General features: G+C 62.3%; 1 protein-coding gene and 1 long non-coding RNA gene across 2 annotated transcripts; both read left to right on the forward strand.

The window, feature by feature from the left end:
• On the forward strand, positions 1-26,406 carry PHF8 (PHD finger protein 8). Its single transcript, XM_072848913.1, is given in 22 exon segments — positions 1-116; positions 2,074-2,159; positions 4,156-4,264; positions 8,288-8,448; positions 8,544-8,685; positions 10,330-10,482; positions 10,484-10,514; positions 12,660-12,822; positions 12,906-12,993; positions 13,921-14,027; positions 15,684-15,775; positions 17,239-17,328; positions 18,302-18,457; positions 20,086-20,169; positions 21,167-21,191; positions 21,194-21,249; positions 22,319-22,562; positions 22,653-22,748; positions 24,471-24,580; positions 25,729-25,881; positions 25,884-26,073; positions 26,172-26,406. Coding segments are annotated over 22 exon segments (2,523 nt in total). The 5' UTR covers positions 1-18; the 3' UTR covers positions 26,261-26,406.
• On the forward strand, positions 18,459-19,584 carry LOC140645566 (uncharacterized). The gene is made up of 3 exons (XR_012040025.1): positions 18,459-18,478; positions 18,554-18,639; positions 19,555-19,584. It is a non-coding gene; the product is annotated as an uncharacterized lncRNA (long non-coding RNA).
• Positions 26,407-26,888: the final 482 nt, after the last annotated feature.

Here is a 26,888-nt window from a genome sequence, read left to right on the forward strand (position 1 = left end):
CTATAGGGGAGGGGGGCCATGGCCTCGGTGCCCGTATACTGCCTGTGCCGCCTGCCCTACGATGTCACCCGCTTCATGATCGAGTGCGACGGCTGCCAGGACTGGTTCCACGGCAGGTGGGGGACTGGGGGGGACTGGGGGTGACTGGGAGGGACTGGGGGGCGACTGGGAGGGACTGGGGGGCGACTGGGAGGGACTGGGGGGCTACTGGAGGGGACTGGGGGTGACTGGGAGGGACTGGGAGGGACTGGGGGCTACTGGGAGGGACTGGAGGGTGAGAGGAAGGGACTGGGAGGGACTGGGGGGCGACTGGGAGGGACTGGGTGGGACTGGGGGGCAACTGGGAGGGACTGGAGGGTGAGAGGAAGGGACTGGGAGGGACTGGGGGGCAACTGGGAGGGACTGGGGGGCTACTGGGAGGGACTGGAGGGTGAGAGGAAGGGACTGGGAGGGACTGGGGGGCGACTGGGAGGGACTGGGGGGCTACTGGGAGGGACTGGAGGGTGAGAGGAAGGGACTGGGAGGGACTGGGGATTACTGGGAGGGACTGGGAGGGACTGGGGGCTACTGGGGGCGACTGGGAGGGACTGGAGGGTGAGAGGAAGGGACTGGGAGGGACTGGGGGCAACTGGGGGCTACTGGGAGGGACTGGAGGGTGAGAGGAAGGGACTGGGAGGGACTGGGGGCGACTGGGAGGGACTGGAGGGTGAGAGGAAGGGACTGGGAGGGACTGGGGGGGACTGGGGGGCTACTGGGAGGGACTGGAGGGTGAGAGGAAGGGACTGGGAGGGACTGGGGGGTGACTGGGAGGGACTGGGGGGTGAGGAGGGGGCTACTGGGAGGGGGTTGGGGGGCACTGGGAGGGACTGGAGGGCTACTGGGAGGGACTGGGGGAACTGGGTGTTACTGGGAGGTGCATAGGGGTCTCTGGGGCTGGGATGTACAGGGGGTTACTGGGGGGGTTACTGGGAGGGCAGAGGGGGTTACTGGGGGCTACTGGGAGGGCACTGGGAGGGCACTGGGAGGGCAGAGGGGGTTACTGGGTGTTGCTGGGAGGGCAGAGGGTGTTACTGGGGGTTACTGGGAGGCACTGGGAGGGCAGAGGGGGTTACTGGGGGTTACTGGGAGGCACTGGGAGGGCAGAGAGGGTTACTGGGAGGGCAGAGGGGGTTACTGGGAGGCACTGGGAGGGCAGAGGAGGTTACTGGGAGGGCAGAGGGGGTTACTGGGAGGCACTGGGAGGGCAGAGGGGTTACTGGGAGGGCAGAGGGGTTATTGGGGGTTACTGGGAGGCACTGGGAGGCAGAGGGGGTTACTGGGAGGCACTGGGAGGGCAGAGGGGGTTACTGGGAGGGCAGAGGGGGTTATTGGGGGTTACTGGGAGGCACTGGGAGGGCAGAGGGGGTTACTGGGGGTTACTGGGAGGCACTGGGAGGCAGAGGGGGTTACTGGGAGGCACTGGGAGGGCAGAGGGGTTACTGGGAGGGCAGAGGGGGTTACTGGGAGGCACTGGGAGGGCAGAGGGGGTTACTGGGTGCTACTGGGAGGGCACTGGGAGGGCAGAGGGGGTTACTGGGTGTTGCTGGGAGGGCAGAGGGTGTTACTGGGGGTTACTGGGAGGCACTGGGAGGGCAGAGGGGGTTACTGGGAGGGCAGAGGGGGTTACTGGGAGGCACTGGGAGGGCAGAGGGGGTTACTGGGAGGGCAGAGGGGTTACTGGGGGTTACTGGGAGGCACTGGGAGGGCAGAAGTGGTTACTGGGAGGGCAGAAGTGGTTACTGGGAGGGCAGAGGGGGTTACTGGGGGTTACTGGGAGGGCAGAGGGTGTTACTGGGGGTTACTGGGAGGCACTGGGAGGGCAGAGGGGGTTACTGGGGTTACTGGGAGGCACTGGGAGGGCAGAGGGGGTTACTAGGAGGCACTGGGAGGCACTGGGAGGGCAGAGGGGGTTACTGGGAGGCACTGGGAGGCACTGGGAGGGCACTGGGAGGGCAGAGGGGGTTACTGGGAGGCACTGGGAGGGCAGAGGGGGTTACTGGGAGGCACTGGGAGGCCTGAGCGAGGTCCCCGCAGCTGCGTGGGGGTGGAGGAGGAGGCGGCGGCCGAGATCGACCTCTACCACTGCCCCCAGTGCGAGGTGCTGCACGGCCCCTCCGTCAGTGAGTGCCTATGGAGCCCTGCGGGCCGGGACCTATGGGCAGGGGCGGGGCCTCGGGGGGGCCGTATGGGGCCGTATGGGACCGGGGCGGGGCCGTATGGGACCGAGTCTGGGCCGTATAGGGCTGTATGGGACCGGGTCTGGGCTGTATAGGGCCTTATAGGACCAGGTGGCCGTATAGGGCCGTATGGGACTGGGTCTGGGCCATATAGGGCCGTATGGGACCGGGTCTGGGCCGTATAGGGCCGTATGGGACCGGGTCTGGGCTGTATAGGGCCTTATAGGACCATGTGGCAGTATAGGGCTGTATGGAACCAGGTCTGGGCCATATAGGGCTGTATGGGACCGTGTCTGGGCCGTATAGGGCCTTATAGGACCGGGTCTAGGCCGTATAAGGCTGTATGGGACCGGGTCTGGGCCTTACAGGACCGGGTCTGGGCCATATAGGGCCTTATAGGACCAGGTGGCCATATAGGGCTGTATGGGACCGGGTCTGGGCCATATAGGGCCTTATAGGACCAGGTCTAGGCCGTATAGGGCTGTATGGGACCGGGTCTGGGCTGTATAGGGCCTTATAGGACCGGGTCAGGGCTGTATGGAACCGGGTCTGGGCCATATAGGGCCGTATGGGACCGAGTCTGGGCCGTATAGGGACTTATAGGACCGGGTCTAGGCCGTATAGGGCTGTATGGGACCGGGTCTGGGCCTTACAGGACCGGGTCTGGGCCGTATAGGGCCTTATAGGACCGGGTCAGGGCCGTATGGGACCGGGTCTGGCCATATAGGGCCTTACAGGACCGGGTCTGGGCTGTATAGGGCCTTACAGGACCGGGTCTGGGCCGTATAGGGCCTTATAGGACCGGGTCAGGGCCGTATGGGACCGGGTCTGGGCCATATAGGGCCATATGGGACTGGGTCTGGGCCGTATAGGGCCATATGGGACTGGGTCTGGGCCGTATAGGGCCTTATAGGACCGGGTCTAGGCTGTATAGGGCTGTATGGGACCAGGTCTGGGCTGTATAGGGCCGTATAGGACCGGGTCTGGGCCTTATAGGGCCGTATAGGATCAGGTCTGGGCTGTATAGGGCCGTATAGGTCCAGGTTTGGGCTGTATACAACTGGATCTGAGCCATATGGGACCAGGTCCAGGCCTTATAGGGCCGTATAGGACCAGGTCTGGGCCATATACAACTGGATCTGGGACATATAGGACCAGATCTGGGCCTTATGGGGCCATATAGGACGAGATCTGGGCTATAGGACCCGATAGGGCTGGGGAGGTATGGGGTGGGTGTGGGTCTTGGTGGGTTGGTTTTCCCCTATGGGGCTGTATGGGACTGGCAATGTATGGGGCTGGGGTTGTATGGGACCAGGACCAGCCCCTATAGGGTGTGGGGGGTTGGGGACAGGTCTCACTGGGCTGGTTTCCCTGTATGGGGCCATATAGGACCAGGTCTGGGCCTTATAGGGCTGTATGGGGCTGGGGCTGGGTCTCGCTGGGCTGGTAGCCCCATCCTGGGCCTTATAGGGCCATATGGGACCCATATTGTATGGGGGCTGGGTCTCACTGGGCTGGTTCCCCCATCGTGGGCCATATGGAGCCATATGGGGCCAGGTCCATATGGGAATGGGGGTGGTTCCCCCATCCCAGCTCCTATGGGGCCATATAGAGCCGGGGCCATACGGGCCCAGGGCTGTTTCCCCCATCCCGAGCCATATGGGATCCTATGGGACTGGGGCCATATGGGACTAGGGCTGGTTCCCCCATCCCTGGCCGTATGGGATCATATGGAGCTGGGGCCATATGGGACTGGGACCATATAGGACCAGGGCCGATTCCCGCATCCCCAGCCATACGGGATCATATGGGACTGGCCCTGGGCTGGTTCCCCCATCCCCAGCGATCCAGGGGCTTTATGGAACCAGATCCATATGGGTCCATAGGGGACCGGGTCCATATGGATCCATACGTGCCCGGCCCCCCCCTTCTCCCGCAGTGAAGCGCCGCCGGGGTCCCCCAAAGCCTCCGGAGGCGGAGCCGGGTCGCCCCGTCCGCACCGGCAGCGCCCAGTTCGTCCGGGAGCTACGGGGCCGGACCTTCCCCAGGTGAGGGGACGTATAGAGACGGGCCCTATAGCCGCTATAGGAGCCCTCGGGGACCTCTATAACGTCCCTGCTTCTTATGGGTGCCGTGTGGGTTTAGGCTTGGTCCGTATGGGGGGCAGCCTTGAGGCGTTATGGGGTGGCATCTTCCTTTCCTATAGGCGCTATAGGGTCTCTTGGGGTGCTATAGGGGCTGTATAGCTTCCTGGGGCGCTAAGGAGGCTATATTAGAACGCTATAGAGGCTTTACGGTCTTCTAGGACCTTATAAGGGCTGTATGTTCTCATAGAGTGCCATGGGACCTGTATTAGAGCTCTATAAGGTCCACAGAGCTCGTTAGGGCGCTATAGGCGTCTTAATATGGCCCTATGGGAACTATATGGTCTACGAGAGTGCTATAGGGGCTGTATCAGTCATTAGGGCACTGTGGAGACCCTGTGAAAGCCCTATAGGGGCTGTACGGCCTACTAGGGCGCTATAGGGGCTGCATCACCCATTGAGGCACCATATAGAAACTCTCTAAAGCCATCATAGGACCTATAAGGGCTGCATTACCCATCAGGATACCATATAGGAACCCTATAGGACCTGCATCACTCATCGGCGCACTATAGGAATGCTATAGAACCATTATAGAACCTATAGAAGCTCCCTCAGCCATCAGGCCACCATAAGAACCCTACAAAGCCGTTACAGGAGTGATAGGAGCTCCATCACCCGTGAGGCCCCCCTATGGCAACCCTATAAAGCCATTATAGGGCTTATGGAATCTGTATCATGTGTTGGGGCACTGCAGGAACCCTATGAAACCGTTAGAGGGTCTATAGGAGCTGCCTGACTCGTTAAACCCCCGTAGAAACTCTATATAACCAACGTAAGACCTGCGGGAGCTCCACGATCATCTCAAGATGCTCTTTAAAGCCCTTATAGGATCTATAAGGGCTGCATTAGCCTTTAGGGCACCATAAAGGAACCCTATAAAGCCATTATAGGACCTATAGGAGCTGCCTCAGCCTTTGTAAGAGCCTTTGTAAGACCTATGGAAGCTCCGCAAACATCTCCAGATGCCGTTCAAAGCCATTATAGAACCTATAGGGGCTGCATTACCCATTAGGACACTGAATAGGAGCCCTATAGGAGCTGCATCACTCAATGGACCACCATAGGAACCCTACAAAGCCTCTATAGGACCTATAGGAGCTGCAGCAGCCATCAGGCCACCATAAGAACCCTACAAAACCATTACAGGACTTATAGAAGCTCTGTGAACCGTTAGAGCACCCTATACAAACTGTATAAAACCGCTATAGGATCTATAAGAGCCGCCTCACTCATTGGGGCACTATAGAAACCCTGTTAAGCCGTTATAGAGCCTGTAGGGACTGCGTCATGCATGAGGCCACCATAAGAACCCTACAAAGCTGTTTTAGGACTTATAGGATCTCCATCACCTATCAGGGCACCATATAGGACCCCTATACAGCTATTATGGGGCCTAGAGAAGCTGCATCACCCCTTGGACCGCTATAGAAACCTTATTAAGCCAGTATAGGACCTATAGGATCTACGTGACCCATCATGCTGCTGTAGAAACCCTATAAAGTCATTGTGGAACTTATAGAATCTACACAATCATGTCCAGATAGTCTTTAAGGCTACTGTAGGACCTATAGGGGCTCCATTAGCCATTAGGACAGCATATAGGAGCCCTATAGGAGCTGCATCACTCATTGGACCACCATAGGAACCCTACGAAGCCCTTGTAGGACCTCCAGGAGCTCCACAATCACCTCCATCGCCCCTTAGGCCACCATATAGAAACTCTGTGAAGCCCTTATAGGACTTAGAACATCTATACCATGTATTGAGGCCCTATAGGAGTTTTCCAAAGCCAGTATGGGATCTATAGGCGCTGCATTACTCATTAAGCCACCATCAGAACCCTACGAAGCCCTTGTAGGACCTCCAGGTGCTCCACAATCACCTCCATCGCCCCTTAGGCCACCATATAGAAACTCTGTGAAGCCCTTATAGGACTTAGAACATCTATACCATGTATTGAGGCCCTATAGGAGTTTTCCAAAGCCAGTATGGGATCTATAGGCGCTGCATTACTCATTAAGCCACCATCAGAACCCTACGAAGCCCTTGTAGGACCTCCAGGTGCTCCACAATCATCTCCATCGCCCCTTAGGCCACCATATAGAAACTCTGTGAAGCCCTTATAGGACTTAGAACATCTATATCATGTATTGAGGCCCTATAGGAGTTTTCCAAAGCCAGTATGGGATCTATAGGCGCTGCATTACTCATTAAGCCACCATCAGAACCCTACGAAGCCCTTGTAGGACCTCCAGGTGCTCCACAATCATCTCCATCGCCCCTTAGGCCACCATATAGAAACTCTGTGAAGCCCTTATAGGACTTAGAACATCTATATCATGTATTGAGGCCCTATAGGAGTTTTCTAAAGCCAGTATGGGATCTATAGGCGCTGCATCACTCCTTAAACCACCATCAGAACCCTACGAAGCCCTTGTAGGACCTCCAGGTGCTCCACAATCATCTCCATCGCCCCTTAGGCCACCATATAGAAACTCTGTGAAGCCCTTATAGGACTTAGAACATCTATATCATGTATTGAGGCCCTATAGGAGTTTTCTAAAGCCAGTATGGGATCTATAGGCGCTGCATCACTCCTTAAACCACCATCAGAACCCTATGAAGCCCTTGTAGGACCTCCAGGAGCTCCACAATCATCTCCATCGCCCCTTAGGCCACCATATAGAAACTCTGTGAAGCCCTTATAGGACTTAGAACATCTATATCATGTATTGAGGCCCTATAGGAGTTTTCCAAAGCCAGTATGGGATCTATAGGTGCTGCATTGCTCCTTAAGCCACCATCAGAACCCTACGAAGCCCTTGTAGGACCTCCAGGTGCTCCACAATCATCTCCATCGCCCCTTAGGCCACCATATAGAAACTCTGTGAAGCCCTTATAGGACTTAGAACATCTATATCATGTATTGAGGCCCTATAGGAGTTTTCCAAAGCCAGTATGGGATCTATAGGCGCTGCATTACTCATTAAGCCACCATCAGAACCCTACGAAGCCCTTGTAGGACCTCCAGGTGCTCCACAATCATCTCCATCGCCCCTTAGGCCACCATATAGAAACTCTGTGAAGCCCTTATAGGACTTAGAACATCTATATCATGTATTGAGGCCCTATAGGAGTTTTCCAAAGCCAGTATGGGATCTATAGGCGCTGCATTACTCATTAAGCCACCATCAGAACCCTACGAAGCCCTTGTAGGACCTCCAGGTGCTCCACAATCACCTCCATCGCCCCTTAGGCCACCATATAGAAACTCTGTGAAGCCCTTATAGGACTTAGAACATCTATATCATGTATTGAGGCCCTATAGGAGTTTTCCAAAGCCAGTATGGGATCTATAGGCGCTGCATCGCTCCTTAAACCACCATCAGAACCCTACGAAGCCCTTGTAGGACCTCCAGGTGCTCCACAATCACCTCCATCGCCCCTTAGGCCACCATATAGAAACTCTGTGAAGCCCTTATAGGACTTAGAACATCTATATCATGTATTGAGGCCCTATAGGAGTTTTCCAAAGCCAGTATGGGATCTATAGGCGCTGCATTACTCATTAAGCCACCATCAGAACCCTACAAAGCCCTTGTAGGACCTCCAGGAGCTCCACAATCATCTCCATCGCCCCTTAGGCCACCATATAGAAACTCTGTGAAGCCCTTATAGGACTTAGAACATCTATACCATGTATTGAGGCCCTATAGGAGTTTTCCAAAGCCAGTATGGGATCTATAGGCGCTGCATCACTCCTTAAGCCACCATCAGAACCCTACGAAGCCCTTGTAGGACCTCCAACGCCCTTGTAGGACCTCCCCATCCCGCAATCATCTCCCTTTAGGGCATCTATAGAGGGGGGTAGGGACGCCGGGGGAGCTATAGGCTCTCCATAGGGACCTCTATACCCCCCCGTAGCGCCGACGAGGTGCTCCTACGGCCCAGCGGCGCCCAGCTGACGGTGGAGTACCTGGAGGAGAAGACCTTCAGCGTCCCCATCTTGGTGGCCCGTAAAGAAGGGTTGGGAATGACTTTACCCCCCCCTACCTTCACCCCCCGCGACGTGGAACATTACGTGGGTGAGTTTAGGGGTTCGGGTGTGGGTGGGGAGGGGGGTTGGGGGGGTCCCCTTGACTTTTCTATAGGGGATTTTTTGGGGGGGGCGGATCTATAGGGGCGGAGAAGATCATCGACGTCATCGACGTGGGGAGGCAAGCCGACTGCAGGATGCGGCTGGGGGATTTCGTCGCTTATTTGGGGGGAGCCCGACGCGACCGCGTCCTCAACGTCATCAGCCTGGAGTTCTCTGACACCCGGTGGGTGATGTCATCGCTCCCGGGAACCCTCCCAGTATATCCCAGTATGGCCCAGTAACCGCCGCGGCATCCCTGGTCTTCTCCCATGGGACGTCTCTGGTCTAGCCCAACTTGGCGACCCCCTCATGCCCACCCTTCTCCCCCCCCCAGGACCGGTGTCACCCCCCCGGGGGGGTCCTGTGTCCCCAGGGACCCTCCCAGTATCACCCAGTAGCTCCCAGTATGTCCCAGTATCCCCCGGAACATCCCCAGTACCACCAGAATATCTCCAGGCCATCCCTGGTCCCCTCCCATGGGACGTCTCTGCCCCCCCCCAACCTGGGGACACCCCCCCAGGACCGGTGTCACCCCCCCGGGGGGGTCCTGTGTCCCCAGGGACCCTCCCAGTATCACCCAGTAGCTCCCAGTATGTCCCAGTATCCCCCGGAACATCCCCAGTACCCTCAGAGCATCTCCAGGCCATCCCTGGTCTCCTCCCATGGGACATCTCTGCCCCCCCCCAACCTGGGGACACCCCCGCAGGACCAGTGTCACCCCCGGGGGGTCCTGTGTCCCCAGTAGCTCCCAGTATGCCCCAGTAGCTCCCAGTATGTCCCAGTATCCCCCAGAACATCCCCAGTACCCTCAGAGCATCTCCAGGCCATCCCTGGTCTCCTCCCATGGGACATCTCTGCCCCCCCCCAACCTGGGGACACCCCCAGGACCAGTGTCACCCCCCCGGGGGGATCCTGTGTCCCCAGGGACCCTCCCAGTATGCCCCAGTAGCTCCCAGTATGTCCCAGTAACCCCCAGAGCATCCCTGGTCCCCCACCACGGGACATCTCTGGGCCGCCCCACCCCAGGGCCCCCCAGAACCACTGACACCCCCCTGGGGGGGTCCAATGTCACCAGCAACCCTCCCAGTACATCCCAGTATGTCCCAGTAACCCCCATGGGACATCTCTGGTGTGTCCCCTCCCCCTCCAGGGACCCTCCCAATGCCGGGTCCTCCCCCAGCCCCTCCCCAGCCCCAGCTCCTCCATCCCCATCTCCCACCTCCCCCAAACCTGGGGTCCCCCCCACCCCAGGGGGGTCCCCCACCCCATGGGGATCCCCCACCCAATGTGGGGTCCCGCACCCAATAACCCCCCTTACCCCCCCAGCCCCAATATCCCCTCAGGGACCCCCAATGCCAGGTCCCCATTCTGGGTCCTCCCCATCCCTGTCCCCCTTGTGTCCCCCCCATCCCCATTTCCCCTCAAGGACCCCCCCAGATCTGGGTCCTCCCCATCCCTGTCCCCTTGTGTCCCCCCATCCCCATTTCCCCTCAAGGACCCCCCAGATCTGGGTCCTCCCCATCCCTGTCCCCTTGTGTCCCCCATCCCCATTTCCCCTCAAGGACCCCCCAGATCTGGGTCCTCCCCATCCCTGTCCCCTTGTGTCCCCCCATCCCCATTTGCCCCTCAAGGACCCCCCAAATCTGTATCCCCCCCATCCCCAGGGACCCCCCACCCTGAGTCCTCCCTCCCCAGCGCCAGCTCCTCCATCCCTCTCCCCCTCCCCATCTCCCACCTCCCCCAAACCTGGGGTCCCCCCCACCCCAGGGGGATCCCCCACCCAATGTGGGGTCCCGCACCCAATAACCCCCATTCCCCCCCCCCAAAGCCTTTCAAACCTGGTGGAGACGCCGCGGATCGTCCGGAAGCTGTCGTGGGTGGAAAATCTCTGGCCGGGGGAGTCGGCGTGCGAACGCCCCAGCGTGCAGAAGTATTGTCTGATGGGGGCCCGCGACAGCCACACCGACTTCCACATCGATTTCGGGGACCTCCGTCTGGTATCATGTCCTGAGGGTACGGCGGGGGGCCGGGGGGGCGGGGGGGAGTGGGGGTTAGGGGAGGGTTTAGAGGGGAGTTGGGGGTTATCGGGTGGCTAGAGGGGGTTTAGAGGGGTTTGGGGGGCTAGAGGGAGTTTAGGGGGATTTGGGGGCTAGAGAGGGGCTAGAGGGGGTTTAGAGGGGTTTTGGGGGCTATCGGGTGGCTAGAGGGGGTTTAGGGTGGGTTTTGGGGGCTAGAGGGAGTTTGGGGGATTTGGGGGCTATAGAGTGGCTAGAGAGGGTTTAGGGGGAATTTGGGGGCTATCAGGTGGCTAGAGGGGGTTTAGGGTGGGTTTTGGGGGGCTAGAGGGGGTTTGGGGGATTTGGGGGTCTATAGGGTGGCTAGAGGGGTTTAGGGGGATTTGGGGGGCTACAGGGTGGCTAGAGAGGGTATAAGGTGGTTTTAGGGGGATTTGGGGGCTATAGGGGGCTAGAGTGTCAGTGGAGTGGGTTTAGGGGGATTTGGGGGCTAGAGGGGGCTAGAGGGGGTTTAGGGTGGGTTTTGGGGACTATCGAGTGGCTAGAGGGGGTTTACGGGGGATTTGGGGGGCTATACGGGGCTAGAGGGGTTTAGGGGGATTTGGGGGCTATAGGGGGCTATAGGGGGTATAAGGTGGTTTAGGGGGATTTGGGGGCTATAGGGTGGCTAGAGTGGCAGTGGAGTGGGTTTAGGGGGATTTGGGGGCTAGAGGGGTTTAGGGGGATTTGGGGGTCTATAGGGGGGCTAGAGGGGGTTTAGGGGTGATTTGGGGGTCTATAGGGGGCTAGAGGGGGCTAGAGTGGCAGTGGAGTGGGTTTAGGGGGATTTGGGGGCTATCGGGGCTAGAGGGGGTTTAGGGGGATTTGGGGGTCTATAGGGGGCTAGAGGGGGCTAGAGTGGCAGTGGAGTGGGTTTAGGGGGATTTGGGGGCTAGAGGGGGCTAGAGGGGGTTTAGGGGGATTTGGGGGGCTAGAGAGGGGCTAGAGGGGTTTAGGGGGATTTGGGGGCTATAGGGTGGCTAGAGGGGGTTTAGGGGGATTTGGGGGCTATCGGGGGCTAGAGGGGGTTTAGGGGATTTGGGGGCTATAGGGGGGCTATAGGGGGTATAAGGTGGTTTTAGGGGGATTTGGGGGCTATAGGGTGGCTAGAGTGGCAGTGGAGTGGGTTTAGGGGGATTTGGGGGGCTAGAGGGGTTTAGGGGGATTGGGGGCTATAGGGTGGCTAGAGGGGTTTAGGGGATTTGGGGGCTAGAGGAGCTAGAGGGGTTTAGGGGGATTTGGGGGGCTATAGGGGGCTAGAGTGGGTTTAGGGGGATTTGGGGGTAGAGGGGAGCTAGAGGGGTTTAGGGGATTTGGGGGCTAGAGGGGGTTTAGGGGGGATTTGGGGGCTAGAGGGGGGGCTAGAGGGGGGTATAAGGTGGTTTTAGGGGGATTTGGGGGCTATAGGGTGGCTAGAGTGGCAGTGGAGTGGGTTTAGGGGGATTTGGGGGGCTAGAGGGGGTTTAGGGGGATTTGGGGGGCTAGAGGGAGCTAGAGGGGTTTAGGGGGATTTGGGGGCTATAGGGGGCTAGAGGGGGTATAAGGTGGTTTTAGGGGGATTTGGGGGCTATAAGGGGCTAGAGTGGCAGTGGAGTGGGTTTAGGGGGATTTGGGGGGCTAGAGGGGTTTAGGGGTAATTTGGGGGTCTATAGGGTGGCTAGAGGGGCTTTAGGGGGATTTGGGGCTATCAGGTGGCTAGAGGGGTATAGAATAAGTTTAGGGAGCTATGGGATGTTTAGAGGGGTATAGGATGGGTTTTGGGGGCTATGGGGTGGGTTTAGGGAGCTGAAGGCTCTAGGGGATGGATAGAGGGGGTATAGGGTGAGTCTAGGGGGATTTGGGGGGCTAGGGGGGTATAAGGTGCGTTTAGGGGTGCTTTGGGGGGCTATGGGGTGTCTATAGGGGCTATAAGGGGAGTTTTGGGGTGTGTAGAGGGGCTGTAGGGTGGGTTTAGGGGGACTTTGGGGGCTGGGGGGCACGAGGTGGGTTTTGGGGAGCTTAGGGGTGTCTACGGGGACCCTAGTGTGGGTTTAGGGGGGATTTGGGGGGCTATACGCCTGCCCTATGGCTGCCCCACGGCTGCCCCACGGCTGCCCCACGGCAGGGCGAGAAGATCTTCTACCTGGTGCGACCCACGGCGGCCAACCTGGCGTTATTCGAAGCTTGGAGCAGCTCCCGAAACCAGGGCGAGCTTTTTTTTGGGGACCAAGTCGATCGGTGTTATCGCTGTCCCCTCCGTCAAGGCCAGACCCTCTTCATCCCCACCGGTAACTATTTTGGGGGGGGCTTTAGGGGACCCCCAAAACCACCCCCGTGATCCCCTGCCCCACATATCGTGCCCTCCCGGCAGGTTGGATCCACGCCGTGCTGACCCCCGTCGACTGTTTGGCTTTTGGGGGGAACTTCTTGCACAGCCTCAACATCGATATGCAGCTCAAGTGGGTTGTTTTTTTTTTTTGGGGGGGGTGTGATATTTTGGGGGTTTTGGGGGTGGGAGTGAGGTTGGGGGTCCGCTGATGCGCTTGGGGGGGCATGGGGTGTTTTGAGGGGTTTCGAGGGGCTTCGGTGTGGATCGGGAAGTTCAGGCTGGGTTTTGGAGGTCGTCGGGGTTTTTGGGGGGTGTTGGGGGCTGCAGGGTGGTTGGGGGGGCTTGAGGGGGCCGTGGGGGGGGATTTGGGGGCTGTGGGGCAATTTGGGGAGCTGCAGGGTGTTTTGGAGGGCCTACGAGGTGATTGGGGGTGATTTGGGGGCTGTGGGGTGGTTTTGGGGGCTTTAGGGTGTTTTGGGGTGATTAGGGGGCTGGGGGTGATTTGGGCGGTTTTGGGGGCTTCAGGGTGGATTTAGGGGGCTGGGGGTGATTTGGGGGCTTGAAGGTGGATTTGGGGGCTGGGGTGATTTGGGGGCTTGAGGGTGGATTTGGGGGGCTGGGGGTGATTTGGGGGCTTGAGGGTGGATTTGGGGGCTGGGGTGTGATTTGGGGGCTTGAGGGTGGATTTGGGGGCTGGGGGTGATTTGGGGGCTTGAGGGGGATTTGGGAGGGCTGGGGGTGATTTGGGGGTTTGAGGGTGGATTTGGGGGCTGGGGGTGATTTGGGGGCTTGAGGGTGGATTTGGGGGCTGGGGGTGATTTGGGGGCTTGAGGGTGGATTTGGGGGCTGTGGGGTGATTTGGGGGGCTGCGGGATTTTTGGGGGCTTCAGGGTTTTGGGGTGGTTGTCACCCGGGGGGGAGGCGGCTGCAGTGTAATTTTTGAGGGGGGGGGGGCCGAAGCGCAGCGAGACGTCATGGGGCAGTGAGACACGGCAGGGCGCCGCGGGTCGCCGTGGGTCGCCGTGGGGTGCCCCCAACAGCCCCAATATCCCCCCAGGGCGTACGAGATCGAGAGGCGGCTCAGCACCGCCGACCTCTTCAAGTTCCCCAATTTCGAGAGCGTCTGCTGGTACGTGGGGAGGCACCTCCTGGACACCTTCCGAGGTGGGTCCCCGTGCCCGATTTGGGGTCCCGGGGTCTTCAACCCCATCCTGGGGGTTCTTTGGGGTTCCGGGGGTCTTGGGGGTCTTCAGCCCCATTTTGGGGGTTTTGGGGTTCTGGGGGCCTCAAGCTCATCTTGCAGGGGTTCTGTGGGTCCCATGAGGGTCTTGGGGTCTTCAACCCCATCCTGGGGGTCTTTGGGGTTTCAGGGGGCTCTTGGGGTCTTCAACCCCATCCTGGGGGTTCTTTGGGGTTCCGGGGGGTCTTGGGGGTCTTCAGCCCCATTTTGGGGGGTTTTGGGGGCTCTGGAGGGCCTCAAGCTCATCTCTGGGGGGTTCTGTGGGTCCCAGCCCTATTCTGGGGGTCCTAGGGAGTTTTGGGGTCCTCAACCCCATCCTGGGGGTCTTTGGGGTTTCAGGGGGCTCTTGGGGTCTTCAACCCCATCCTGGGGGGTTCTTTGGGGTTCCGGGGGGTCTTGGGGTCTTCAGCCCCATCCTGGGGGTTCTTTGGGGTTCCGGGGGGTCTTGGGGGTCTTCAGCCCCATTTTGGGGGGGTTTTGGGGTTCTGGGGGCCCTCAAGCTCATCTTGCAGGGGTTCTGTGGGTCCCAGCCCTATTCTGGGGGTCCTAGGGAGTTCTGGGGTCCTCAACCCCATCCCAAGGGGTTTTGGGGTTTCATGAGGCTCTTGGGGTCTTCAACCCCATCCTGGGGGTTCTTTGGGGTTCCGGGGGGTCTTGGGGGTCTTCAGCCCCATTTTGGGGGTTTTGGGGTTCTGGGGCCCTCAAGCTCATCTCAGGGGGTTCTGGGGTCCTAGGGGAGTTTTGGGGTCCTCAACCTCATTTCGGGGATTTTGGGGGTCCCAACCTTATTTTGGGGCATTCTGGGGGTCCTCAACCCCATTTTGGGGGTCTTTGGGGTTCTGGGGGGTCTTGGGGGTCCTCAACCTCATCTCAGGGGGTTTTGTGGGGTCCCATCCCCCTCCTGGTGGGGTCCTTGGGGTGCCAGCCCAGTTTGGGGGGCCCCCTGAGGGTCCCATCCCCATCTGGGGGGGTCTTGGGGGTCCCAGCCCAATTTTGGGGGTCCCAGAGGAACTTTTGGGGTTCCCGGCCCAGTTTTGGGGGTCCCAGAGGAACTTTTGGGGGTCCCAGAGAAAGTTTTGGGGTTCCCACCCCAATTTTGGGGTTCCCAGCCCCGTTTTGGGGGTCCCAGAGGAACTTCTGGGGGTCCCACCCCAATTTTGGGGGTCCCAGAGGAACTTCTGGGGTTCCCACCCCAATTTTGGGGTTCCCAGCCCCGTTTTGGGGGTCCCAGAGGAACTTCTGGGGGTCCCACCCCAATTTTGGGGGTCCCAGAGGAACTTCTGGGGTTCCCAGCCCAATTTTGGGGTTCCCAGCCCCGTTTTGGGGGTCCCAGAGGAAGTTTTGGGGTTCCCACCCCAATTTTGGGGGTTCCCTGGGGGTCCCATCCTCATCTGGGGTGGTGATGGGGGGGGGAGGGGGGGGGTCTGGAGATCCCAGCCCATTTTGGGGTGCTCCTGGAGGTCTCACCCCCACCCTGAGGCTCCTGTGCTTTGAAGGGGGGGTCCCCCACCCCTCCCCTACTTTTGGGGGATCCCTAAAAATATTGGGGTCCCCCCTTTTGCACCCCAAAATCCCCCCAGGGCTCCGGGAGAACCGCCGGCACCCCGCTGCCTACCTGGTCCATGGGGCCAAGGCGCTGACGGCCGCTTTTCGGGCTTGGACCCGCAAGGAGGTAAAAAAGGGGGGGTCCCAAAGGGGGGAGATTTTTGGGGTGCTGGGGGGTCCCTGAGAATTTGGGGGGCTACGGGGGATTTAGGGGGCTACGGGGGATATCGGGGGCTACGGTGGGGATAGTGGGGAATATAGGTGGACGCAGGCAGGTTTTGGGGGTGGGGGAAGGTTTGTGGGGGAAAGGGAGGTTTTTGGGGTACCCCACATTTTGGGGGCCCTGGGGGTCCCCTGGGCATTTTGAGGGGCTACGGGGGATTTGGGGGTTACAGGGGATTTTGGGGGCTACGGGGAGATTTGGGGGCTACAGAGAGATTTGGGGGCTATGGGGGATTTGGGGAGGTTACAGGGGATTTTGGGGGCTACAGGGAGATTTTGGGGGGCTACAGAGAGATTTGGGGGCTACGGGGGATTTGGGGCTACAGGGAGATTTGGGGGGCTACAGGGGAATTTGGGGCTACAGGGGATTTTGGGGCTACGGGGAGATTTTGAGGGCTACGGGGAGATTGGGGGGCTAAAAGGGATTTTGGGGGCTATGGGGGATTTGGGGGCTATGGGGAGATTTTGGGAGGGCTACGGGGGATTTGAGGGGCTACGGGGGTTTTGGGGGGCTATGGGGAGGTTTGGGGGCTACGGGAAGATTTTGGGGGCTACGGGGGATTTGAGGGGCTACGGGAGATTTGGGGGGCTACAGGGGATTTTGGGGCTACGTGGAGATTGGGGGGCTACGGGGAGATTTGGGGGGTACAGGGGAGATTGGGGGGCTACAGCGGGATTTGGGGGGCTACGAGGGATTTGGGGGGCTACGGGGGATTTGGGGGGCTACGGGGAGATTTGGGGGGCTACGAGGGATTTGGGGGGCTACGGGGGATTTTGGGGGCTACAGGGGATTTTGGGGGCTACGGGGAGATTTGGGGGCTACGAGAGATTTGGGGGCTATGGGGAGATTTGGGGGCTACGAGGGATTTGGGGGCTACGGGGGATTTTGGGGGCTACGGGGAGATTTGGGGGCTACAGGGATTTTGGGGGCTACGGGGAGATTGGGGGCTACGGGGAGATTGGGGGGTACAGGGGAGTTTGGGGGCTACAGCGGGATTTGGGGGCTACGAGGGATTTGGGGGGCTACGGGGGATTTGGGGGCTACGGGGAGATTTGGGGGCTACGAGGGATTTGGGGGCTACGGGGAGATTTGGGGGCTACGGGGGATTTCGGGGGGCTACAGGGAGATTTTGGGGGGCTACGAGAGATTTGGGGCTACGAGAGATTTGGGGGCTATGGGGAGATTTGGGGGCTACGGGGAGATTTTGGGGCTACGGGGGACTGGGGGATGGACGGGTTCAACCAGGCTTCTTGGGGGAAGGGTTTTGGGGGCGTCCCCCATTTTGGGGGTTCCCCCAATTTGGGGGTCCCCTGGTTGGTAGGGGGTGTCTAGAGGGGGGTCCCCCTTTAACACCCCCCCAAATTTAGGTGCTGGGGGAGCACGAGCACGAGATCCCCGAAACCGTCCGGCCCGGGCAGCTCGTCAAGGAGCTGGCGAAGGAGATACGGCTGGTGGAGGTGGGGGACTGGGAGGGACTGGGAGGGACTGGGAGGGACTGGGAGGGGACTGGGAAGGACTGGGAGGGAATGGGAGGGGACTGGGAGGGACTGGGAGGGACTGGGAGGAGATGGGATGGGACTGGGAAGGACTGGGAGGGGATGGGAGGGGACTGGGAGGGGATGGGATGGGACTGGGAGGGACTGGGAGGGGATGGGAGGGGATGGGATGGGACTGGGAGGGACTGGGAGGGACTGGGAGGGGATGGGAGGGGACTGGGAGGGACTGGGAGGGGATGGGAGGGGATGGGATGGGACTGGGAGGGACTGGGAGGGGATGGGAGGGGACTGGGAGGGACTGGGAGGGACTGGGAAGGACTGGGAGGGGATGGGAGGGGACTGGGAGGGGATGGGATGGGACTGGGAGGGACTGGGAGGGGACTGGGAGGGGACTGGGAGGGGACTGGGAGGGGATGGGAGGGACTGGGGGGGGGCTGGGAGGGGACTGGGGGGGCTGGGAGGGGCTGGGAGGGGATGGGATGGGACTGGGAGGGAACTGGGAGGGGACTGGGGGGACTGGGAGGGAACTGGGAGGGAACTGGGAGGGGCTGGGAGGGGCCTGGGAGGGGATGGGATGGGACTGGGCGGGACTGGGAGGGGACTGGGAGGGAACTGGGAGGGGCTGAGGGGGGACTGGGATGGGACTGGGAGGGACTGGGAGGGGACGGGATTGGGAGGGGACTGGGAGGGGATGGGATGGGACTGGGAGGGGACTAGGAGGGGCTGGGAAGGGAGTGGGAGGCACTGGGAGGGACTGGGAGCGGCTGAGGGGGACTGGGATGGGACTGGGAGAGGACTGGGAGAGGTTGAGAGGGACTGGGAGGGGCTGAGGGGGGACTGGGAGGGTCTCAAGAAGCTTTGAGGGGCTACTGGGGGGAACTGGGAGTTACTGGGCAGCACTGGGAGCCCTCGCTGACCCCCTCTCCCCGCCCAGGACCTCTTCCAGCAGAGCGCCGGGAAATCGGGGTCCCCCTTCGGCCCCCCCCGGGGGGTCCCACCTCCCTTTAAGTACCCCCCCCAAAAAAAGGGGGGGTCCCGCAAGCCCCCCCCACCCTCGCCCCCTGACGAGGGGGGACCCCAAAACCCCCCGGCCCCCGATGAGGATGAAGAGGTGAGGAGGAATTTTGGGGGGTGGGGGGTGGCTGACTTTGGGGGACCCTTCCTAAATTTTGGGGTCCCCCCCCAGCCTGACCCCCCCAGTTCCAGCCCTGAGGAGACGGACCCCGATTCAGAGGGGGATCCCCAAATTCTCCTGGCCAATGGCGGGGCACGGTGAGGGGGATTGGGGGCTGGGGGGCCCAGAGGGGTTTGGGGGGCTGGGGGACTTGGGGGTCCCAGCAGAGTTTTGGGGGCTGGGGGCTGTTTGGGGGTGCTGGGGGGGTCCCAGAGGGGTTTTGGGGGCTGGGCGGGTCTTTGGGGGCTGTTTGGGGGGCTGGGGGGGACTTGGGGGGTCTCAGTGGAGTTTGGGGGGCTTGGGAGGGTCTTTGGGGGCTGTTTGGGGGGCTGGGGGACTTGGGGGGTCTCAGTGGAGTTTGGGGGGCTGGGGGCTGTTTGGGGGTGCTGGGGGGTCCCAGAGGGGTTTTGGGGGCTTGGGAGGGTCTTTGGGGGCTGTTTGGGGGGCTGGGGGGACTTGGGGGGTCTCAGTGGGGTTTGGGGGGCTGGGGGCTGTTTGGGGTGCTGGGGGGTCCCAGAGGGGTTTTGGGGGCTTGGGAGGGTCTTTGGGGGCTGTTTGGGGGGCTGGGGGGACTTGGGGGGGTCTCAGTGGGGTTTGGGGGGCTGGGGGGACTTGGGGGGTCTCAGTGGGGTTTGGGGGCTGGGGGCTGTTTGGGGTGCTGGGGGGGTCCCAGAGGGGTTTTGGGGGCTTGGGAGGGTCTTTGGGGGCTGTTTGGGGGGCTGGGGGACTTGGGGGTCTCAGTGGGGTTTGGGGGGCTGGGGGACTTGGGGGGTCTCAGTGGGGTTTGGGGGCTGGGGGCTGTTTGGGGTGCTGGGGGGTCCCAGAGGGGTTTTGGGGGCTTGGGAGGGTCTTTGGAGGCTGTTTGGGGGGGATGGGGGTCCCAGAGGGGTTTTGGGGGTTTGGGGTGGGGGGTTCTTGGGGGCTGTTGGGGGCACTGGGAGGTTCCCATAGGGGTTTGGGGGGTCTTAGATGGATTTTGGGGTGCAGGGGGTCCCCACCACACCCCCCCCCAGGTCCCGCCGGAGCCGCCCGGGGCGTTGGGGTCCCGCCCCCCTCGTCCCCCCTGCTCCCCAGCCCCCCGGACCTGGACTCGGAGGAGGACCTGCAGATCGACGAGACCCCCCGCCGCGGCCCCCGCCGCCTCCCCGTGAGCTGGGACCCCAAAACCCCCGTACCCCCCAAACCCCACCTGAACCCCCAACCCCCGCGCTGCTCCCCGCCCCCCAAAGCCGCCCCCATCACCCCCAAACTCCCTCAATCCCCTCTTAATCTCCCCCTCCCTAAATCCCACTTTGGGGGTCCGCCTCCCACTTGGGACCCCCATTCCCCCCGGGCTCCTCCTGGCCCCCAAAATTAGAGACCCCCTTTTCACCCCATCACCCCTAAATCCCCCGTCACCCCCAAATCCCCCCATCTCCTCTTATCCCCCCCATCTCATCTTAACACCCCACCCCCACCCCCAAATCCCACTTTGGGGGGCTCTGGGGGGGTACCCCAAAAATGGGGGGGGTGTCCCCCTATGGTGACCCCAAAATTTCCCCCAGGGCTCCCCGAAAACTCCCCGCGCCAAACCCTGCTCGGACCCCAACCGGGTGCGGGAGCCGGGAGAGGTCGACTTCGATATCGAGGTATGGGGGGCCCTGGGGGTTTTGGGGGCTGGGGGACTTGGGGGGCACTGGGGAGGTCCCAGAGGGATTTTGGGGTGCTGAGGGGGACTTGGGGGCACTGGGGGTCCCAGAGGGATTTTGGGGGCTGAGGGAGACTTGGGGTGCACTAAGGGGGTCCCAGAGGGATTTTTGGGGTGCTGGGGGGACTTGGGGGCACTGGGGGGTCCCAGAGGGATTTTGGGGTGCTGGGGGGACTTGGGGGCACTGGGGGGTCCCAGAGGGATTTTGGGGGCTGAGGGAGACTTGGGGGCACTAAGGGGGTCCCAGAGGGATTTTGGGGTGCTGGGGGGACTTGGGGGTGCTGGGGGGTCCCAGAGGGATTTTGGGGGGCTGAGGGAGACTTGGGGGCACTAAGGGGGTCCCAGAGGGATTTTGGGGTGCTGGGGGGACTTGGGGGCACTGGGGGTCCCAGAGGGATTTTGGGGGCTGAGGGAGACTTGGGGGCACTAAGGGGGTCCCAGAGGGATTTTGGGGTGCTGGGGGGGACTTGGGGGCACTGGGGGGTCCCAGAGGGATTTTGGGGTGCTGGGGGGACTTGGGGGCACTGGGGGTCCCAGAGGGATTTTGGGGGCTGAGGGAGACTTGGGGGCACTAAGGGGTCCCAGAGGGATTTTGGGGTGCTGGGGGGGACTTGGGGGCGCTGGGGGGTCCCAGAGGGATTTTGGGGTGCTGGGGGGCTTGGGGGGCACTTGGGGTCCCAGAGGGATTTTGGGGTGCTAGGGGACTTGGGGGTGCTCGGGGGTCCCAGAGGGATTTTGGGGGCTGAGGGAGACTTGGGGGCACTAAGGGGGTCCCAGAGGGATTTTTGGGGTGCTGGGGGGGCTTGGGGGCACTGGGGCGGTCCCAGAGGGATTTTGGGGGCTGGGGGCTGCTGGGGGCACTGGGGAGGGGTCCCAGAGGGATTTGGGGGTACGCGGGGGGGTCCAGGGGGGTTTTGGGGTTCACCCCGGCCCCCCAGGAGGATTATACGACGGAGGAAGAGGAGGGGGCAGCGGGGGCAGCGCGGCCGGCATCCTCGACCTGCTGAAGGCCAGTCGGCAAGTGGGGGCTCGGAGTACCCCCAACTCAGGTGGGGGGGCAGAGGTTTTGGGGGGGTCTGGAGGTTTTGGGGGTCCCTGGGGCTGGGGGGGGAGGGGCTATGGGGGCTGTGTTTGGGTTTGGGGTCCCCAGGGGCTGGGGGGTGGGCTTTGGGGGGCTATGTGGGGCTGGGGTTGGGTTTTGGGGTCCCTGGGGCTGGGGGGGCTTTGGGGGCTATGTGGGGCTGGGGTTGGGTTTGGGGTCCCTGGGGCTGGGGGGGGGCTTTGGGGGGCTGTGGGGGGCTGGGGTTGGGTTTTGGGGTCCCTGGGGCTGGGGGGAGGCTATGGGGGCTGGGGTTGGGTTTTGGGGTCCCCGGGGCTGGGGGGGAGGCTATGGGGGCTGGGGTTGGGTTTTGGGGTCCCCGGGGCTGGGGGGGGGGGCTTTGGGGGCTGTGGGGGCTGGGGTTGGGTTTGGGGGTCCCCAGGGGCTGGGGGGGCTTTGGGGGCTATGGGGGGCTGGGGTTGGGTTTGGGGTCCCCAGGGGCTGGGGGGGCTTTGGGGGCTGGGGTTGGGTTTTGGGGTCCCCAAGGGGGTTTGGGGGATTTGAGGGGAGGTTGGGGGTTTTGGGGGGCTTTGGGGGCTATGGGGTGGCTGGAGCTGGGTTTGGGGTCCCCAGGGGCTGGGGGGAATTTGGGGGCACTGGGGGTTTTGGGGGCTTTGAGGGGCTGGGGTTGGGTTTGGGGTCCCCAAGGGGGGAAGGACTTTGGGGGGGCTGGGGGTTTTGGGGTCCGCAGGGGCTGTGTGGGCCTATTGGGGGGCTGGGGTTGGGTTTGGGGTCCCCAGCAGGTGGGGGGACACACTTTTGGGGGGCTGGGGTTGGGTTTGGGGTCCCCAGGGGTTTTGGGGGTCCGGGGGGCTATGGGGGGCTGACGTTGGGTTTTGGGGGTCCCCAGGGCCTTTGGCGCTCCCCGGGAGATCTCAGCCTTTTGGGGTGGTCCCGGCTGGTCTGGGGCTTCTTTTGGGGGTGGGGGGTGTCTGAGGATTTTGGGGGGTCCCCGATCCTGCACCCCCCCAAATTCCCCCCCTTTTTCCAGCGAGGCCCCGCCTCCCCCAGCACCCGCGAAGCCATCCAGGGCATGCTCTGCATGGCCAACCTCCCGGCGGGGACCCCTCTGGGCCCCCCAAATTGGTGGTCTGGGGGTTCAGGACCCGATCGGGGGGGGGCCGGGATTTCTGGGGCCCCGCCGCCCCCAGCCCCCCGAAGTACCGACAGCGAGGACGAAGCCAGCATGGATGAACAAGACAGTTTGGGGGCTTGTTTCAAAGACGCCGAATACAGTGAGTTTTTTGGGGGGCGGGGGTACGCAGGGGGACGCCCAAATTTTGATCCTCCCCCCTTGACCCCCCTTTTTCTCCTGGCACCCCCAGTTTATCCCTCGCTGGAGTCGGATGAGGACGACCCGGCTCTGAAATCGCTCCCCAAAAAGAAGAAGGTCACCGATGATGCGCCCTGGAGCCCCAAAGGTTTGGGGTACCCCCCTTTTTTTTGGGGGGGGGGCGAAGGAAATCGGATCCTGGGGAGGCTGGGGATGGGTTTTGGGGGTCCCTAGGGAGGTTGGGGGGCTATAGGAGGGCTGGGGCTGGCTTTTGGGGTCCCTACGCAGTTTGGGGGGCTGGGGCTGGGTTTTGGGGTCCCCAGGTGGTGGGAGGGGATTTGAGGGGGCCTGGGGGTTTTGAGGGGGTCCCTGGGGGTTGGGGGGCTATGGGGAGGCTGGGGCTGGGTTTTGGGGTCCCTAGGGAGGTTGGGGGGCTGGGGCTGGGTTTTGGGGTCCCTAGGCAGTTTGGGGGTCTGGGGCTGGGTTTTGGGGTCCCCAGGTGGTGGGAGGGGGATTTGAGGGGGGCCTGGGGGTTTTGGGGGTCCCTGGGGGTTGGGGGGGCTATGGGGAGGCTGGGGCTGGGTTTTGGGGGTCCCCAGGTGGTGGGAGGGGGATTTGAGGGGGGCCTGGGGGTTTTGAGGGGTCCCTGGGGGTTGGGGGGGCTATGGGGAGGCTGGGGCTGGGTTTTGGGGTCCCTAGGAAGTTTGGGGGCTGGGGCTGGGTTTTTGGGGTCCCTAGGGAGGTTGGGGGGCTGGGGCGGGGTTTTGGGGGTCCCCAGGTGGTGGGAGGGGATTTGAGGGGGGCCTGAGGGTTTTGGGGGGTCCCCAGAGGGGGTGTGGAGCATTTGAGGGGGCCTGGGGGTTTTGGGGGTCCCTGGGGGTTGGGGGGCTATGGGGAGGCTGGGGCTGGGTTTTGGGGTCCCTAGGCAGTTTGGGGGGCTGGGGCTGGGTTTTGGGGGTCCCTAGGAAGTTTGGAGGGGCTGGGGCTGGGTTTTGGGGGTCCCTAGGAAGTTTGGAGGGGCTGGGGCTGGGTTTTGGGGTCCCCAGGTGGTGGGAGGGGATTTGAGGGGGCCTGAGGGTTTTGGGGGTCCCTGGAGGGGTGTGGAGCATTTGAGGGGGCCTGGGGTTTTGGGGGTCCCTGGGGGTTGGGGGGCTATGGGGAGGCTGGGGCTGGGTTTTGGGGGTCCCTACGCAGTTTGGGGGGGCTGGGGCTGGGTTTTGGGGGTCCCCAGGTGGTGGGAGGGGGATTTGAGGGGGCCTGGGGGTTTTGGGGGTCCCTGGGGGTTTTGGGGTCCCCAGAGGAGGTGAGTGGGATTTGAGGGGGGCTGGGTGTTTTGGGGGTCCCTGGGGGTTTTGGGGGCATAGGGAAGCTCTGGGGTTTTGGGGGTCCCCAGGGGGTGAGTGGGATTTGGAGGGGCTCTGGGGTTTTGGGGATCCCCAGGGGCTGGGGGGATTTGGGGGCCTATGGGGGGCTGGGGTTGGATTTTGGGGGTCCCCAGGAGCTGGGGGGGGATTTGAGGGGGCTGGGTGTTTTGGGGGTCCCTGGGGGTTTTGGGGGCGTAGGGAAGCTCTGGGCGTTTTGGGGTCCCCGGGGGGTGGGTGGGATTTGAGGGGGGCCGGGTGTTTTGGGGGGGTCCCTGGGGGTTTTGGGGGGGCGTAGGGAAGCTCTGGGCGTTTTGGGGGTCCCAGGGGGGGTGGGTGGGATTTGGGGGGGGGCTGGGTGATCTGGGGCTAGATTTTGGGGTCCCTAAGAGTTTCGGGGGGCCAAATCCCTGCCGGAACCGAACCCAAGAGCCCTTAAATTTGGGGTTACCTCGAGTTTGGGGCCCTGGCCCCTCCCATCATGGGTGCCCCCCCTTTTTTTTTCCCAGCCCGGGTCACCCCGACGTTGCCCCGGCAGAGCCGCCCGGTGCGGGAGGGGACGCGGGTGGCATCGGTGGAGACGGGGCTGGCGGCCGCCGCCGCCAAACTGGCCCAGCAGGTAGGATTGGGGGGGGGGGGGGGAGTTTTGGGGTGCGGGGAGGTTGGGGGGCTCGGGGAGGGGGAGGTGGGGGTGGGGGCTGCTAAAGGGGGTTTGAGGGGGTTATGGGGGTGATTTGGGGTTTGGGGGTTCAGGTGGCTGGTAGGGGTTTGGGGGGTTTTGGGGGCATTTAAGGGGTTCAGGGGGTTTGGGGGGCATTTAGGGGTTCAGGAGGAGTTGAGGGTTTGGGGGGTGTCGGGGGCATTTAGGGGTTCAGGGGGTTTGGGGGGCATTTAAGGGTTCAGAGGGTTTTGGGGGCATTTAAGGGGTTCAGGGGGTTTTGAGGCTTCGGGGGGTTTTGGGGGCTTTTAGGGGATCAGAGGGGTTTGGGGGCATTTAAGGGGTTCAGGGGTTTTGGGGGCATTTAGGGGTTCAGGGGGCTTGGGGGCATTTAGGGTTTAAGGGGGAGTTGAGGGTTCAGGGGGTTTTGGGGGGCATTTAAAGGGTTGAGAGGGGTTTGGGGGGCGTTGGGGGCATTTAGGGGTTCGGGGGTTTTGGGGGCATTTAAGGGGTTCAGGGGGTTTTGGGGGCATTTAGGGGATCAGAGGGTTTGGGGGGCATTTAAGGGGTTCAGGGGTTTTGGGGGCATTTAGGGGTTTCAGGGGAGTCGAGGGTTTGGGGGGGCCTTGGGGGCATTTAAGGGGTTTGGGGGTGTTGAGGGCACCGGGGTTTTGGGGGGCATTTAAGGGGTTCAGGGGTTTTGGGGGCATTTAGGGGTTCAGGGGGTCGAGGGGTTCAGGGTTTTTTTGGGGGCATTTAGGGGTTCAGGGGAGTTGAGGGGTTCAGAGGGGTTTTGGGGGCATTTAAGGGGTTCAGGGGTTTTGGGGGCATTTAGGGTTCAGGGGAGTCGAGGGTTTGGGGGGGTTTTGGGGGCATTTAAGGGGTTTGGGGGTGTTGAGGGGCACCGGGGTTTTGGGGGCATTTAAGGGGTTCAGAGGGTTTTGGGGGCATTTAGGGGTTCGGGGGGTCGAGGGGTTCAGGGGTTTTTTGGGGGCATTTAGGGGTTTGGGGTGTTGAGGGGCTCGGGGGTTTGGGGACATTTAAGGGGTTCGGGGTCCCTTCAGGCAGGGGGTTTTGGGGTGCCCCCCTGACACCCCCTCCCCCCAAAGGAGCACCGCAAGCTGCAGCGCCGGAAGGGCCCGGCCAAGCGCCGCCCCCTCCCCCTTCCCCTGAGGAAGAAGAAGAAGAGGAAGAGGAAGAGGAAGAAGAGCCCGAAGCGGAGGGGGACCCCGAAGGGGACCCCGAACCGGAACTCGGAGGGGGAGAACCGGAAGCGGAGCCCCCCCCGGAGCCCCCCTACCCCCCCAGTTTGGCCGACCACGAGTACACGGCTCGCCCGGGGGGGACGCCGGTTTTCGGGGTGGCTCAGCCGGGGCGAGCCCCCACCCCCATGGCACCCGGAGTCTTCCTCACCCAACGGCGGCCCCCCCACGCTTCGCCCGCCGCCGCCCAGGGTAAGGCGGGGGGGCGGTGGGGGTTTTGGGGGGCTCCCCCCCCCCCTCCCATCGCAGGGAAGTGATGGGGGGGGTTGATGGGCGCCCCTTTTTTGCAGGAAAGCGCCCCAAAAAGGGCCTGGCGACGGCCAAGCAGCGCCTGGGCCGGATCCTCAAAATCCATCGCAATGGGAAGTTGCTGCTCTGAATGGGGCGGGGGCGGGGCCGGCCGCGGGACACGCCCATCGGGGGCGGGGCAAAGCGGCAGGCCACACCCCTTCCCCAAATTCCCCCCCCCCCCCCCTTCCCCCCAGCTTGGGGTCTGCACCTACTGCAGGGAGGAGGGGGTGTGGCCAGGAGGGACCACGCCCACAGGGTGGGACCAGAGCGGTCCCGCCCACAAGGGGCGTGGTGACGACAGACCACGCCCCCACCCGCAGGTGGAGTCACGCCCCCCTGCCTGGCTTGTGTCCGTCGCTGCTGAGCTGAGGGGGTGTGGCCAGTTGGGACGCGCCCACGGGGGGGCGGGGCTGGCGGAAGACCACGCCCCCGCCCGAAGCCAGTGCAGGGAGGAGCGGCTGCTTCGAGGGGGTGTGGTCACGGCGAGACCACGCCCACCGCGGGGCAGTGCTGCCACGCTCCTTCCCATTGGCTGCCGCCGAGCTGGAGGGGGCGGGACTTTCTCTCCCATTGGACGTTGCCAAGAGAGGAGGTGATTGGAGGAGCCGGCCCCCCCCGCCCCCCGGACTGGAGAAGGGGCGGAGCTTTCTCTGATTGGTCCCCACTGGATTTTTTTTCTTACCCCTCCCCCCACGTGTCTTCAGGTTGATTGACGG

Source organism: Ciconia boyciana, chromosome 34, assembly GCF_034638445.1.
Source record: "Ciconia boyciana chromosome 34, ASM3463844v1, whole genome shotgun sequence".
Classification (NCBI taxonomy): domain Eukaryota; kingdom Metazoa; phylum Chordata; class Aves; order Ciconiiformes; family Ciconiidae; genus Ciconia; species Ciconia boyciana.